Below are 16,983 nucleotides of genomic sequence, written 5' to 3' on the forward strand. Positions count from 1 at the left end.
CTGTCTTCAATTTGTAAAGAGATTTACTTCCTGAAAGATGATGTTTTCGTTACTTATTTATTTTTTTAATTAAAAAAAATTTTTTTAATGTTTATTTTTGAGAGAGAGAGAAAGAGAGAGAGCGCGTGAATGGGAGAGGGGCAGAGAGAGAGGGAGACAGCAGGCTCCACGCTCTGAGGTGTCAGCACAGAGCCTGACGTGGGGCTCAAACCCATGAACTGTGAAGTCATGACCTGAGACGAAGTCAGAGGCTTAACTGACTGAGCCACCCAGGTGCCCCAAGATGATACTTTTATTAAAGGATGTGTAACATGAGTAATTCGGGGGATTGCACATTTGCCTGCTTCTTCATTAACAAGCTGATCATCTTACCTAGTTCAATTCAGAGTTCCTAATGTAACTTATGACCACGATTTTATCTGTGTAATACATTGTGAAAAATTTTGCTATAGTGAACCTTCATAGTTCATTTTAACGTTTGTAATGCTATTATATGATATTAAGGGTCATGTTGAACAATTTTTAAATTCCCAATTGGAAAGAACTTTTTATCAGTTTAATACATTACTTTTGAAAGTTTTTTTTTTCAATGTAAACAAAAACTATACCTCTTTTGGTTTATACCTACCAAGCATAAATAATTGAATAAAGTGCTATGTTTGTGATAATTTGAATAACAAGCAGTTTTGAAGATTGTCCTCTAGAAAATGAATCTTTATTGTAGGTGCATTTTATTTTATTTTATTTTATTTTATTTTATTTTTTTGGTGCTCAACGGAATGCTTGAAACTCTTTAGGCACTCAGCATGCTGAATGGATATAGAAAAAAAATTGTGGATGAACGGCACATTGCTATGCTTCTGCATTTTTTTGTTTTTTTTCATGGTTTAAGACCAGTAGTAAAGATGAAGATAAATAGCTTAATTGTTCAACATTTGTCAATGGGTAACAGAAACACGCGTCTAGTCTCTGTAGAACACGTCAGCATGTTTTCTTTCTTTCAGCTGTGCACATCGAGAAGATAATGTTGAAAGGAGTCCAGAGAAAAAGGGCTGACAAATATTGGGAGTACACCTTCAAAGTAAGCCCCTCTCGCCCCCAACAGATGTCTCATGTACTGTTAAATGACCTTGTGGGGAAAAATGAAAAATTGATCTTTGGAAAAACTTACAGTGGGTTTGCTAATTTAAGAAGAAGCTGTATGTATACGTAAGTTTGTCCTTACTAAGGGAATGTACTGTTTTCAGTATGTACTGCATGGTTTGCTGAGTTTTTAATTGTGTCACATTGAAATTACTCTGATGATTTTATTCAAAATAAATAAGAGCCTTCAATTTAAGGTGGAAGTTGTGTCTTTAAAAGTAAAAGTAAGCATTTTCACTAGTATTTTTTAAATCAAGATCACGGGCATTGTCTTTTCCTGGAATGGTTTTTCCCTGATACTTTTCTCTTCCTCTTCTTTCTCCATGAAGGTTTTATTCCCTGGCCTTTGTTGCCTTGTCCTCTCATCTCTAATTGCTTTCCTGTCATGCTGTCCTTCAGACAGCTGTCTAATTAACCATAGAGTCCGGCTCTGTTACTCCCCATGTCTCCCTTTTGCCTGTTGACTGTAATGTGGATTCCTTGTCCACGTCTTCCTTATTCCTCCCTGCTTGGGCTTCACTGTCTGGCCCTTTCTCCTGAGGTTGGACTGAACGCCTTGAAGCCAAACGGACCGACGCCACGTTTCTGTGCTCCCTCACTTCAGTTCCTCCCCAAAGGTATTGCTTGCCACACTTTAGCTGTACCTTTGTCACCAAGTCATTTCTGATCCTCCAGCAGAATGTGTTTCCATTCATTCAAGGCATGCCACCATCATAAATTTTCCAGACTCTTCTATTTGGGTTACATGTTTTTCCTCTCTAGTTGGTTAGTATCTAATGGAGAGCAGGAATCTTCATCCTCCGTCATCCCGCCATATCTGACTTGCTTAGTATGTTTGGTGAATGAATTTCAGAACTCTGGCTTCTGCTTTGTGGGAGACGTATCCTCAGTTTACAAATTTTAAATCCTTCTCTCCGAATGTTTTACTTAACCTTTTTGTAACGCATGGCATAAGCCGCCGTGCTCTCTTCATTCAGTTACACTAGCTCTCCTTTTGTTGCTGGAGCTCTTAGCTTGTTCCTTCCTGAAAGCCTTTTTCATCCCCAGCTTAGCTCTGGAACAGTCTTCCCCAGACCATGGCACAGCTCATGTCCCTTCAAGTCCTAGCCTGGCTTAAACGCTCCCTCCCGTGAGGTCTTGCTTGGCACCCTTCTGACGTGCTGTCCTGCTCCTGTGCCACGCCGTGTTCATTGTCTCTGGAGCCCTGCTCACTGATGGGAATTCTTAAATATTCATTTGTTGTAATGGGTCTCCACGAATTAGACCCTGACTTCAGCCAGCAGAGACTTTGGCTGTCTTGTCCCCTCCTGTGTCCCTTTCACTGAGAACAGTGTCTCACATAAGTAGCTGCTCAACAAACGTTGAATAATTAAAAAACATCTAAAAGATGTGCCAGTTAATAAGGATATTTGCTTTAAGGGTTGGTAGATACAATTTTGCATCTGTTCTTAAATATCTGATTAATAATGGTATGATTACTTGGTGAGCCTTAGGCGTTTGCACAGTTTGAGTGTCTACTTGGCTCAGATAATTGTAATGTAGACGTTATCAGTGGACCATCATCAAGTCCATGAAATTCAAAGTGTCTGAGAGGTAAAATGGCCTAATAGATTCCAGTCTGGCTCTTCTGCTCACTTAGGGTCACGTCTAAGTACATTAACCATTTTGAATTTTAGTTCCTCCATCTGAAAATGGAGGTATTCAGACCTGCCCTCCACATTTTAATAGGATTTTAAAGAATTGAGGTAAAGATGAAATCTCTTCATAAGCCATAAATCCCCATAAAAATAACACTATAGTACTTACCACAGAGGAGCAGTAAACTCCAGTTATTTCTCTGAAGAATTTATATGCAATAAGTTCCAGGAGGTACAATTTTTACCTTTCTTGGTATATAGTTTTATACCGTCAAGTATCATCTTAGAGTCCTTCAACTTTCCCTTTTGAAAAATTACTAAAATACAGTCACATTTTTAAAGGCAACTTTTTAAAAGAACCATGCGATTCGAAAGGAATTATTAAAGTTTTTTTGAGTAGAGTATGTCAATGTACAGTTAACTTTAACAATTTTGAAGAAATTCTGACAATGCCAGATTAACTTTATATTTCTAATTGTTAATCTTAAGATTTAAGTAAGGCCCTTTGTTTTACACATGGCTTTTTTTCATCTGGTTCCCGCCTAAGAAATAACCATATAATATGTGTGTTTTTTTTAAATCAGGTAAATTGGTCTGATCTTTCAGTCACAACAGTAACAAAAACCCACCAAGAACTACAAGAATTTCTACTGAAGGTAAAATTATAGATTTTGTTGTTAAAATGGTTTTTACATAATATGTAGAACCAAAAACCTCAATATCAAAACAGACACCAAGAAGATTTAACCACGTTATATAAAGGTTGACTTAGAACTCTCCACTGTCTGTACAAAATGTCCTGTTATTCTAAACGTAAATTTTCATACATTACCGATACAAGGAAACGAAGGATTTTGCACGTTAAAAAGAAAAAAAAGGAACCTGATTCCTGGTTCCTTGCCGAGATAACTATTAATGGTGGCAGCTTGCAAGGGTACTTCTTGTGGAAGAGTGCGTCTGCAAAATGAGTTGAGGCTTGTTAGGATTTGTTGTGGTTCTTAGAGGTGACAGCTCTTCGGCTCCGTCTGTGGATTTCCTTAAACACGTGTCCATCGATTCCTTCTTTGAGTTCCGGCTTCCCCTTGTGATAGAGACACAGAGTATTGAGAATAAGGGATCGTGGAAACATACAGATTTGCAGAAGTAAAAGGTTTCTTAAGTCATTTTGTTCAAATTCGTGCCTGTTCCTTTGACGCTAATTTCATTTTATTGAAGTGTGTATGGATAGAGCTCAGTTTTAAAAGGAGGAAACAGGTTTAAATGGTTAACCAATACCTTCGCTATTTTACAATAAGCAAATATATTTTAAAGTTTCTTGTTAATAAGGAGATAAAACAAAGTCCAGAAACAGGAAACTTTCCCAACTCAGTTACTGACTTTTGGGTCAAGGTGTGATGTGGTTATTGAACATACAACATCTGAAATTTTCAGGACGGTGCTGGTTTTTAAATTGTGGGTCTCCATTCTTAAAGCTGAAAGAGGCTCTTCGTCCCCAGCTTGCAGAACTTGGGGCAGCGTGGTAGTGCTGGCTGTAAGGAGGACATTGTTGGATGGACTGTCAGTGTTTGTTCCGCTGGAAATACCCAGGGACAGCTTGAATATTTTCCTTCAGCTTACTCTGAACCGGGCCCTCTTGGTTCAGGGATGAGAATGCCTTCTGTTACTTCAGGATAGTGACCTAACTGCGTGTAAAGATGGGAGGGCCGTGCATTTCCACTTGTCGAAGGTCATAAGCTTGTGAGCCGTCAGCCGTAGACAGTGTGGTGAGGAAGGAGAGCGAGCCGTGGGAGGACCGGGTGTGTGCGCACTGTCTTCCAGAGAAAGGAGACGACAGCTCCCCGCTGCCGGTCTGCCTGTTGAAGGCATCTGGGAGGGCCGCCCTGGACCACGGCTGCACGTGCACTTACAACATCTCTTCCGTTTATGTCCGACTCTTCCATCTCAACAGAGTAAATCTATCAAGGTTTAAGGGCAGGTCGTCATGAGCAGGTGCCATTTGGGTCAGAGAGCAACGTGCTTTGTTTCTTTTTCTTGTGTTGCCCTTCCCGTGACAGAATTCTAACGCCCGATGGTAAGTTGCAGGGATATAGAGGCTAAGGCTGAGATACCTTGCGGTGCCACCCGTCAAGGCCGGTTACCTAACGTGTTAGGGTGGAGGTGCTACCAGCCTATCCCGCGTGGTGCTGAGAGACTTAATGAGAGAGCACATGACCGGCTGCCAGCCTGGAGCCTGGCGCCCGGCAGAGTCTCTCCTCTTGGGTTTCCCTAAGCTTTGGCTGGTTCTTTGTCTTGACAGATTTCATTTTTTCAGTCCTGCAATTTTTCTGAAAGCTCAAGTGCTCTAAAAAAAGACAGCCCCCAATAACTGATTCAGTCTTCAGAATCATGGTTATGATCCTCCCAGTTAGCCAACATTTGAACATAGAATTTTTCTAAAGTAGGACAGATGCCATATCAAGTTCCGTTAAAAGATTGGCAATATTGTATGCTTCGAGGCTAATTGCCTCTTATAAAATATCCCCTCAAGTCAACCACATATCTTTTCACCTTTTTACCTTCCTTTTAAAATCATCTACAAAAGTTAAGAGCAAAACCTGTCCTTTTGATAGCCTGTACATACTAACAACCTTTAACTTTTGTAGATGCTGTTTAACTGCACTTACTGTTTGCTATAATGTGGAAGAGTGAGTTTGAGGTCAGTGCTTTCCAGTCCTTTTTTTCTCCGTGTATATGGCAGCCTCTGTCCTCGCATCCAAGCCCCCTTCCCCTGCTGTTGCTGCTTAGAAACTGCATCTGACACCTGTCTGTTTCTCATTGCGAGAATGGCAGCTCCGTGGAGGCAGGGTTTTTGTTGCATCTTTCACTGCTATATCCACAGTGCCTAAAACAGTACCTGGGACAGGGTTCGATTTGAATATTTGTTGATTGAATGAATGAGTGTTGAACGAGAAGAGTTACAAAAAGTAAATTGTAATGGGGTTTTGTAGATGGTTCTCCATTAGGCCTCAGTGTTTTTAAAGAGAAGCTTGTAATAGTGAGGAGAAAGATCTTTCAGTAGTCTGAGCTGGTTCAAGGCTGAGCTGGGGCCCAGCTCTGGGAGTCTGGGTACTGGAAGGAAGACCGAGAGGTGAGGAAATTCAGAAGGGACTAGAATAGAAGAGACATGATTTAAAGCTGTATTTTTAGCAAATGTGCCTTCCTCTAGGACTGGAAATAGTCCTTGGAAATTGAAGATAAAAACCACTTGAAAATAAAGCATTTTGCAAATACTGATGACTGCATATCCGCACTCTGCCCAATCACATGAACAGTCATTGACCAGGTGAAAATTTATATACTCTTGCCTTCCTGCACTTAGAAGAACCATCAGTGATTCGATAGTGGAAACATAGTTCCCCACTGAAGCAGGTTTTCTTTGGCTGTGTACAGAAATTCAGGAGATATGTTTAAAATGGGCAATATGAAATATGCCTAGTGTCCTTAATCTGTATTAAAATAGTATTTAAGTGTAAATGTTGAAATAGCCATTTTTGGGGAAATGTGTAGATGCAGAATTTGTTTCTTCCTGTTAGTGATCAGAGGACATGCCCTCCACAGTGGTGCGTGGCCAGCAGGGCCGCCCTCAGCCTTACCGGGTTATAAAAGAACCAGGAAGAGCTTCATTCTGACAAAACATCTTGATGCCATAGTCTCACTGCCTAAAATTAGTAATACTTTATGCTGTTGTTGTTAAATTTTCTATTTCGGAATCGTTGACTCAAAACGCTCGTTTGCCAAAAGAATACTTGCTCTGGGTTCTCCAGTTAAAGTTCAACACGTAAACTGACAATTTGTGTAGATTGTTCTGTTCCTGCAGCGCTTTCGATACTGCGTGAATGGCTCTACTCTTAATGTTAGTGGAAGTACCGGTAATCCAGGAGTTCATTGTGTAAAGACCATCAGAAGTCAAGTTTCAAACATCAGAAAGCTAATTTTATAAATCAATTTATTAGGAATTTTAAGAAGCTAGTTAATAAACAGAATGACTTAAATTTTGTTTTTTAAATAAAAACTTTCTTGGCCCAGCGATTATTTTGTGTGTGTGTGTGTGTGTGTGTGTGTGTGTGTCTGTGGTTTCTGGTCCATTGCTGTGAGGGCACCTTCATCATGTTGAGGGAAAGGTTCCTAACCCTTCAATTCGTGCTTTTTATGTAAGCAGGATGGAGAATTTTCACCCCATGTTTCTTTTTATTCGGTGCATAGCACTGGTGGTCTGACATTGCCTGGGATTCAGATGTGAAACAGGAGGTACTAAGGTGATCACTATAAATGCAGGGATAACACTTCACAGAGTACTATTTGAGGATTAAAATAATTGTAGCTACGCTATGCAGAATGTTCCGTTTAACTAAAGAACCTTGGCGTGGGTGTCATTTTCGTGTGGCATGTGGAACTTAGAATGTGAGGGATATGCAGGCGTGTCCCAGAAGCACACTGAATCCTGCCGGGGTTATTCTGCACCTTTGCAGAGCCCCGATGTGTGCCCAGAAGGCAGAAGACTTTCCTAGTAGAAAGATCTATGCTGCTTCAGTACGGGGCCTATGTCTTGAAGATGTAGAGAGGAACTGCTTTGGGATGATTACTGAGCAAGAGACATTTGTCTCCTTTTATGCCTCTGATTTGTAACATACTTAGCAGTAAGTGAGAAACTTAACATTGGCCTTGCGGTTTTTCTTTTCTAGCTCCCAAAGGAAGTGTCTTCCGAGACTTTTGACAAGACCATCTTAAGAGCCCTGAATCAGGGTTCGTTGAAAAGGGAAGAACGGCGACATCCTGACCTAGAGCCCATCCTAAGGTAACAGTTTGCCTGATGCTGTCACCACAGCATCACAGACAGGTTCGTTGGCAGTGGACTTAGAACGGAGTTTGAGGGAGATGACGAGAGATTTTTTCTGTGGAGTACTTTTTAAAATGGACTTTTTATCTACATGTTATTTTAGGTCTAGGCTCACAGCAGGAAACATCAAACTAATTATTTTTATCGTTGGACTTTTTCGGCTCTCTGATATCGTGAATAATTGCTTCTAAAATCTGCAGACATTCAGTGAACCTCCTATTTTCTCCATAAAATATTTATCAAAAGGGTTCCTTGTCCAAGAACTCAACTTGGGAAATGCTTTTTGTTCTAAGTTGTCAAGTAAGACGGAAGATCAGGCTAACAGGTTGGAAGGTGAAGGGAGATGAACACTTCCTCGCACGCCTGCTCTTCTGTCCGGTGGCGAGCTTGCAGCGGGGATGGCTCGGCCCGGTGATGGTGTGTCCACGCTGGCTGAGGCCCGGGGGTGGGTCGGCCCCCGGAGCACCCTGCGTGCCTGGGCCGTGACGAAGAGGCGAACACACCGGCGAGCTCAGCAACGGTGGCACAAGGTCCTGTGTGGGCAGGACGGGTGTGGATGTGGGTAAATGTACTTGTTTCGTGATGGGAAGTTGAAGGATCTCTTGCCTGACGGCTTGTATTTTTTTTCCTAAAGTAAGAGTTTGCTTAAGAGTGGATATAAGGGGGGCGGGGGGGGAGGGATCAAGTGTTTGAGAGCAAAAGGGACTTAAACAGTAGTTGCTGGGGAGGGTGATGAACAACCCAATAAAGGAAACCCCATAAGCTGGCCAGGTTTGGAGCCCATTGAGTATCAGTAAATGATAGTGGTATCAGTCTGTCGTGCTGTGTGGATTTTGAAAACATCTTGCGAGCATTTCAGGTTCAAGTGTTAGGATAGCAGGTCGTTGGATAAGGACGTTCTTGGATGTGATGGAGGGACAGGTGGGGCAAGGGAATTTAGGGAAGAGTGTGAGGTTTTTGGACACATTCACAGAGCGAAGATGGAGTCTGACCGTAGAGTGAACCGCAGCTGGAGAAGAGGTGTCAGGGAGTAAGCAAGTAAGTAGGCAGACAGAATCAAGTTGAAATGAGCCTGAAATGTGTGGGTTAGGGCGTTCTGAGGTGAGAGAGTTCCCGGTGATTGTTAGAGGTTTGGGGTGTGGTCTCCGTAGTGGGTGGTAATTGTTTTGCTTGCCCCTCTCTGAGGGCTTCCCTTTAGGGGAGAGAAATTAGGGAGTAATGGCCGAGGAAACAAATGCTGTTTTATTGGAAACTTCCAGTTATTAGTAAGTAAAATAAGGAAAAGCAACGTTGGAACATCTGTGGCTTTGAGTCAGGGCTTGAGTGGGACTTCCTTTCTGCCCTCTGAGCCGAGTCTGAGACGGCCCAGTGAAGTAGCCTTGCTGAGGCAGAGGTGAGCAGAGATGGGCGTCGTTTAGTATAGTGGCCCTCTGCCTCTGACGGGGGGGGGGGGGGGGGGGGGGGGGGGGGGCACCCGGTGAGCCTTTTCAGGTTGGGTGGGGCTGGGAAGAAGGGGTGAGTGTTTACTCCTCGATGGAGAGAAGCCGAAATCTGGGAAGGAGAGCGTATCCATTTGTTCATCGTGTGACAAGGTCCAGGATGTGCGTGTGGAAGTAAATGACTGGAATAAGAGAGGAGATGGAAGACAGGGGTCACTGGTGGAAAGACAGGGGTCACTGGTGGAAAGGCAGCCAAGCAAAGAGCTCGAAGGGTTTGCCGCTCACCCACGTGGAGTTTGAAGTCCCCCAGGACTATGGAACGCTGGGGGTGGAGGAGACAGGCGGGGGCCAAGCTGAGTACGAATGTGGGAACACGACCAGAAGGTAGGTGTGTGACCACCTTGGCAGGTGGAGTGGCTGAAAGGCGGCTTTGAGGGGGTGCCCCCACCCTTGCAGCCCTTGCGAGTGGGGAATGGGCACCCCACCCGAACGGGCCGTGAGGACAGCCAGACCCCGGGGGCTAGTGGGATTTTGGTCTGACTAAGGAGGTGCAGATCTGTTCCTTGAAGAGCCCGGATACGTGGGGCCTCGCAGAGGGCACGGCAGGAAGGTTCAGAGAAAGAACAGGAGCGCTAGGGCGTGGTCACAGCTTTCCAGGGTTGAGACCGGTGAGGGTGGGTGGTGATGGTGAGGAAGAGTTTGTTGAATTCCTGGGTCTCCTGCGCTACTCAGAAGTCATGGGCTTATGCATCCCTGGGGATGTCGTTGAGGTGCAGATTCAGACTCCACAGTCCCGCCGTGTGCACTGTCCTGGGATTCCGGTAGGCTGCAGAGATGCTCGTGGTCCGTGGAGTGGTCATCGAGCAGGCTCTCAGACCACTACCTCTGAAGTGGCTCAGGAGGGAGCTTCTCCAGCTGTGACACTTGGGGGGGGGGGGGTGGAGGGGCATCTGGCAGCATGGACCAGGGCAGGGAATCTGCGCTGGAGGAGGGAGTGAGGATGCCGAATGGCAGCCTGTGGGGTGTGGGGAGCCACAGAGTGTGCATCTTTACGTCTTCGAGAGCAGATCGCTGTGTGCCGCTACCCTGGCTGTGCTGGCTTCAGGGTGCGCTTTGTTCCAGCCTGACGCTGCGTGCTGCTAGGCCTCGGGTTCAAACCGAGCTCCTTACCTTGCCCGAGATCCCGTGGCTGACCAGTAGTAGCCTCAGAGTTCTATTGCATACTGCTCCAATTCAGAGTGATAAAATATAATACAATCTTGGTGTGTTACAGTGTTCCATATAGTCATTCAGTGTATTTAGGTAGTTTGGGGCTTTCTTGGTAAATCTGACAACTGCTCGACGTAGAACATTTGGAAGACACAGAAAAGTAATGAAAAGATGACAGTTATTCAAATAACTTAATATTGGCCTTTTTCATTTTTCCTTTTTTTTTTTTGTTTTGCCTGTAATATTGGATGTGCAGTTTTCTATCCTATGTTCTCAAATTCTAAGCATTTTTTATTTAATTCTTCAAGATCATTTCAAGTGACTACAGAATATCTTCCCCATCCGGCCGCACATCATTCCTCTGACTCTTTCTCTGTTTTGAGGAAGAAAGACCATTTTCTGGGGTATTTTCCAGAGTTTTGACCATTTTTGTGCCTAAAACATTTTCCAGATTTATGAGTAATTACTGAAGAGAGATTCTTTGAAATTGATTTACTGATTTAAAGAGTAGGATCCTCTTTTAGGATCCCTAATAACACATATATTATTATTATTTTAATGAAAAAGTTATGTAAGTAGGAGTACATGTTCTTAGTGTTTGAACTTCCTTGTTTATCACAGCTTGACTAGCTTTGAGTATCACTTAAAAAATATTTGCTAATTTGACAGGTGAATGATGATCTCATTGGCTTAATTTTCATTTTCTTTATTAGTGAAATTCAGTATCTTTTTTGTAAGCTTAGCCATTTTTATATTTTGTAAGATCATCTGTCCTTTATCAATTTATCTTTTTGAATCTTAGTGGTTTTTACAACTTATCTTTAGTAATATAGTATTTTTCAGTTAGTGATGATTTTTTTTTTTTTTTAAGTTTATTTATTTGGAGAGAGAGAGAGAGCAAGCAGGGGAGGGGCAGAGAGAGGAGGAGACAGAATCCCAAGCAGGCTCTGCTCTGGCAGTGCAGGCCTAATGCGGGGCTCAAACTCACGAACTGTGGGATCATGACCTGAGCTGAAGTCAGGAGTCAGACGCTTAACTGAGCCATTCAGTCACCCAGTTAGTGATGATTTTTGAAATGAAGTTTAGAATATTCTGCTGGGTTGGTCAGTCTTTGTTTCTATGTTTCTGTTTATCTCTTCACTAAAGAAAGTCATTCCTAGGTTGTTTATTAAATGTTAGGTACACCACTGTAGATATATGGGGGGAAAGTTAGGCTGGAACTATGTGTCATTCATTACATCAGAGTTAAATCTAGATGGCTCAGAGATTTAAATGCAAGAAAGAAAACGTGAAATTTCTAGTATGTGTATGAAAAAATTTTTACTAAGTATCATGATACCTAGAAACCATTAAAAATGGAAATTTAAGTATTCAGAAATCCAACTTCTACATAATTTAAAGAACAAAATATACTACAAACAGTGAAGACAAACTTCAAATTCAGGGAAAAAATACTTATAATAACTTCTTTCTTATTAAAAAAAAACCTCCTAAAAATCAATAATGTAATGAAAACTAATAGTCCAAAGCAAGGGAGAAAATGGGAGCATATATGAACAAATAGCACAGAGAAACTGGACTTTTAGGCATCATTTGAACATATGAAAAGCTCATAATCAGAAATACAAATTAAAACCTTGAGTTTTGATTTTTTAGGTGGCTACTACATTTAAAACATTTTTAATTTAAAAATTTTCTGAATTTAGGGGCACCTGGGTGGCTCAGCTGGTTGAGCGTCTGACTTCGGCTCAGGTCATGATCTTGTGGTCAGTGGGTTCGAGCCCTGTGGTGGGCTCTGTGCTGATAGCTCAGAGCCTGGAGCCTGCTTGGGATTCTGTGTCCCCTCCCCTGCTTGTGCTCTGTCTCACTCAATAATAAATAAATATTAAAATTTAAAAAATTTTCCAAATTTAGTTTTAATTGAAATATGTAGTTGACATCCAATATTGTGTTAGTTTCAGGTATGTAACAGTGATTTGACAATTATGTATAATACAGTACACTTAGCACAAATTGTGTAGCTACCATCTGTCACCATACGGAGTTATTACAATATTAGTGGCGATAGTCTGTGCTCTGTTTTTCATCCCATGACTTATTTATTTTATAACTGGAAGTTTGTACCTGTTAGTCCCCTTTGCCTATTTCACCCATCCCTCTACCCCCTCCCCTTGGTAACCACCAGTTTGTTCTCTGTATGTGAGCCTGTTTCTGTTGGTTTGTTCATTTGTTTTTTAGATTCCACATATAAGTGAAATCGTATGGTATTTGTCTTTTTCAGGCTTACTTCACTTAATATAATACCCTCTAGGTGCATGCATGTTGTCCCAAATGGCAAGATGGCATTCTCTTTTAATGGCTGAGTAATATTTCATTCTGTATACCACATCTTCTTTATTCATCTGTTGATGGGCACTTAGGTTGCCTCCGTGTCTTGGCTATTTTGAATAAGGCTGCAGTAAATACAGGGCTGCATGTATCTCTTCAAATTAGTGTTCTCATTTTCTTTGGCTAAATATCCAGAAGTGGTATTACTGGATTGTATGATATTTCTATTTTTAATATTTTAAGACACTTTCATACTGTTTTCCATTACTGTTTTCCATAATGGCTGCACCAGTTTACATTCCCACCAACAGTGCATAAGGGTTCCCTTTTCACCACATTCTCACTAACACTTGTTATTCTTGTCTTTGTGATACTAGCCGTTCTGACTGGCATAGGATGATATCATTGGGTTTTGATTTGCATTTCCCTGGTGATTAGTGATATTGAACATCTTTTCATGTGTCTGTTGGCCATCAGTGTGTTTTATATGGCAAACATATGCTCAGGTCCTCTGCCCATTTTTAAGCAGATTATTTGTGGGTTTTTTGGTGTTGAGTTCTAGAAGTTCTTTATATATTTTGGTTACTAGCCCCTTATTGGATATATCATTTGCAAATTTCTTCACCCATTCAGTAGGGTTGCCTTTTCGTGTTGTTAATGATTGCTTTTGCTGTGTGTAAGCTTTATTTTTTAAGTTTATTTTGAGAGAGAGAGAGAGAGAGAGAGAGAGCAAGCGAGCGCGTGCGCAGGCACATGCGGGGAAGGGGCAGAGAGAGAATCTCAAGCAGGCTCCACACCAGCAGTGCTGAGCCTGATGAGATCATTACCTCAGCTGAAACCAAGAATCAGATGCTTAACCAACTGAGCCATCCAGGTGCCCCTGTGCAAAAACTTTTTGTTTTGATGTAGTACCAATAGTTTATTCTTGCTTTTGTTTCCCTTGCCTGAGGAGACCGATCCAGAGAAATATTGCTAAGGCCAGTGTCCAAGAGTTTACTGTCTGTTTCCTTTTAGAAGTTTTATGGTTTCCTATCTCACGTTTAGATCTTTAATCTGTTTTGAGTTTATTACACCAAATTTTTGTGTATGGCTTAGGAAAATGGTACAGTTTCATTCTTTTGCACAAAGCTGTGCAGTTTCCCAGTACCATTTATTGAAGAGACTGTCTTTTTCCTGTTGTGTGTTCTTGTGTCCCTTGTCATAAATTAATTGCCCTTAAAAGTGTGAGTTTATTTCTGGGCTCTGTATTCTGTTCCATTGAACTGTGCATCTGTGTTACCATACTGTTTTGATTACTGTAGCTTTGTAATATAGTTTGAAATCTGGGACTGTGATACTTTTAGGTTTATTCATCTTTCTCAAGTTTGCCTAGGCTGTTTGGGGTTTTTGTTGGTTCCATATGTTTTAGTGGGATTTGTTTTAGTTCTATAAAAAATACTATTGGATATAGGATTACATTGAATCTGTAGATTGCTTTGGGAAGTGTAGACATTTTAACAATATTCTTCTAATCAGTAAGCATGGACTATCTATCTTCCCATTTATTTGTGTCGTCTCAGTGTCTTACAGTTTTCAGGGTACAGGTTTTTCACCTTACGTGAGTTTCTGTTCAACCTGTTGAATATTCAAAGATCCAGAAGTTTGATAGGTACTCATGGCCAGTTACATAAACTGGTAAAATTTCTATGGAAAGCCGTTTGGCGATATCACAACTTAAGTGCAGATAACCTTTGACTACTTCCACTTCTTGTAATTTATCGTGCAAGTGTATTCCCACTGTATGCAAAGATGAGTGTTTCAGATGTTTACTGTTGTAATATTTGACTGCAAAAGACTAGAAACAGCTAGATGTTGATGGAGACTTGGTTAACTCATGGGACATTCATTCACTGAAATACCATGTGGCCTTATTGAGAAAGAACAATGGGGATCAAGAGCAAGGTGAGAACAGCTAGTAGAATGTCACCGTTTTAAAGGATATGTACGTGTTTGTGTGCAAAGATTATCTCTGAAAAATAAGCAGTAAAATAGCAGAGAGGCTGCGTCTAGGGAAGAAGAGGGGCTCTGACAATAGGAATGAGACTGGCTGGTCACTTGGTAACCTTTGAGTTTGGGCCACATATATTCACTTATTTAAAAAAGCTTGAGGCTATCCATCTTTCGAAACACGATCAGTGTACTTTTTGTGTATGTGATAGTTTCTCTTATTGTTCCTTTCATCAGTTTGGATTTATATTGTTATACCAAGTGAAGTCAGGATCTAAATCTGTTTTTCTTTCCAAACGGTGAATTGATTCTTTCCTATATTACTGATTTCGTTCATTCATAGGTATGTAACCTGTTCATGGATTTTTCCTTGCGACAGTCTCATTCTTGTTCCAGGATCACTTTTTAATTATTAGAATTTTATAGTTTGTTCATAGCTGATAGATCTGGTTTTCCTCCCCCTGGTACTATTTCTGAAATACTCTTCCACGTTCTCATATATTTATTATTCAGCTTAATCTGTTACTTTAAAACTTCATGCATGTGTGCTCTGGGAGCTATGCTAAACTATGGTTCAAGTCTCAGGAATATCAGTGTCTAGGCTTTTTGTAGGACTTGACTTTTAAAGAGTGATCATCAGTTCCTGTCCTCTTTTCCCCCTGCCCCTCCTGAACAAGAAAGTCATAAAGCCACTCAGCGGAACAGAGCAAGGCAGTCAGCAGCAATGGTTTTAGGGGGTGTGCCCTAATGGACTAGCAAAGGGACCCCAAGTGGAAGGAGGAGTCATTCAGTCATGGGGATGGTGCTGGGAGGCTGGCACAGTGGTTCAGAGGGCGTGCACCTGAGAGGCGGCTGGCAGGGCATTCGAGCTCTGCTGGTGTCAGGAGGGCATGTACACGGGAGGTGGGTAGGGCAACAGTGGGAGAGCATTACCACGGGGAGTTGACCTAATTAGTATGTTAAGAATAGTGAGGACCAAGTGTCTCTCTGTTGGAGAAGGGAGTTACACTATAGAAAAGAAGAAAACTAGAATGAACCCTGAAGTGTCGGATTGGAATTGAAGATATTGGGTGTATCATGATTTGGGGTATACATAGGAAGATACAGAAATATGGTTGTGTGCGTACACATATATTCCCTGGCTCTGTTTATTAAAAGGGTCTGGGGGCATCTGGGTGGCTCGACAGTTAAGCATCTGGCTCAGGTCATGATCTCCCTGTTTGTAGGTTCAAGCCCCACCCACGTCGGTCTCTATGCTGACAGTGTGGAGCCTACTTGGTTTTCTCTCTCTCCCTATCTCTGCCCCTCCCCAACTCGTGACTCCTTTGTGCTCCTCTCACAGTAAATAAATAAACATATAAAAAGAAGAAAGGAAAGAAAGACAGGGTCTGGAAGCAGCCATAGCCTGTAGCAATGGGAATACCTGGTGTCCAGAGCTTGACTTATGATACCATTCTCCACCAAGGAGCACAACTAGGGCTCCTTGGAGGAAAAAGCCGATTGCAGGGCCAGGGCAGGAAAAGTACAAGATGAGCCTCTTGTACCCAAAAGCAAGGAAGTGCTCAAAGAATTAAGTGGTTTGGTCAAAAGGACACAGAAGCCAGTTTGAAGGGGCTCCTAGTGGTCAGATCTGGAGCAAATCGAACATCTAAATAAATAAAACAGTAATATTGAATAAAATAGGAAACCATGAGTCCGTGTTAATGTAAATAATAAATGAATAGATTGAACATTTGAGGATATTTACAGTATCAAAGTCCTTTCCCACAAAATAATGCTTATTATTCATAAAGGGAGGAAGAGTGGCTTTAGAGTGGAGAAACCTGACAGATACCACTTTAATCCCTAACTTGAACTTGATGAGTGAGGGGGTCAGTCAGAATTAGCACACAATAGGCTGTAGCAAAAGAACACAGCCTAGCCCTGTTATGTTCCTGCTGTGAGGAAACATCAGACAGACCCACATCGGGACCATTCCGCAAACTACAGGGCCTGACCTCTTAACACCATGAGGAGCTGTGGTGGCAGCTGGGCCTTTGTGGTGAAAAGGACACTTAGGAATTAGCTGGCAGAACTTAAATGGGGTCTGAGGATTAGGTATTAACTTTTCAGTGTTAGTGTCCTGATATGATTGCAGTAGGGATGTCTTTGTAGGAAATGCTAATGTCTTGCCGGGTGTTGGGGTGTCAGAGATGAGTTATTTGTGGTTCAGAAATAGATTTTTTACCATATTTGCAACTTTTCTATAAAGTGGAGATTTTCAGAGGAGAAAAACTACGAAGGAGCCACTTTTAAAATTTGGCTCCTGGCCAAGATGACAATTAAGAAGTGTATGTCTGACTCCTTATTACAGCTTTTAGGGTTC

The 16,983-nt window shown here is 41.8% G+C and overlaps 1 protein-coding gene across 5 annotated transcripts in view; it reads left to right on the top strand.

Annotated features, from left to right (window-relative positions):
- The window catches only part of ZCCHC2 (zinc finger CCHC-type containing 2), a 64,997-nt gene that overhangs the window by 17,890 nt on the left and 30,124 nt on the right, over positions 1-16,983 (top strand). For 4 of the 5 annotated variants that reach the window (XR_006707809.1, XM_045459155.1, XM_045459153.1 and 1 more), the window contains exons 3-5: positions 1,005-1,081; positions 3,365-3,436; positions 7,502-7,614. Coding sequence is in view for 4 of the 5 variants with exons in the window: in XM_045459155.1 (XP_045315111.1) it covers positions 1,005-1,081; positions 3,365-3,436; positions 7,502-7,614 (262 nt within the window). In the remaining variant the exon portion in view is untranslated. The remainder of the gene's footprint in view (positions 1-1,004; positions 1,082-3,364; positions 3,437-7,501; positions 7,615-16,983) is intronic. The other variant, XM_045459156.1, reaches the window with a different exon arrangement.

The sequence above is a fragment of the Leopardus geoffroyi genome, chromosome D3 (genome assembly GCF_018350155.1).
Source record: "Leopardus geoffroyi isolate Oge1 chromosome D3, O.geoffroyi_Oge1_pat1.0, whole genome shotgun sequence".
Taxonomy (NCBI): domain Eukaryota; kingdom Metazoa; phylum Chordata; class Mammalia; order Carnivora; family Felidae; genus Leopardus; species Leopardus geoffroyi.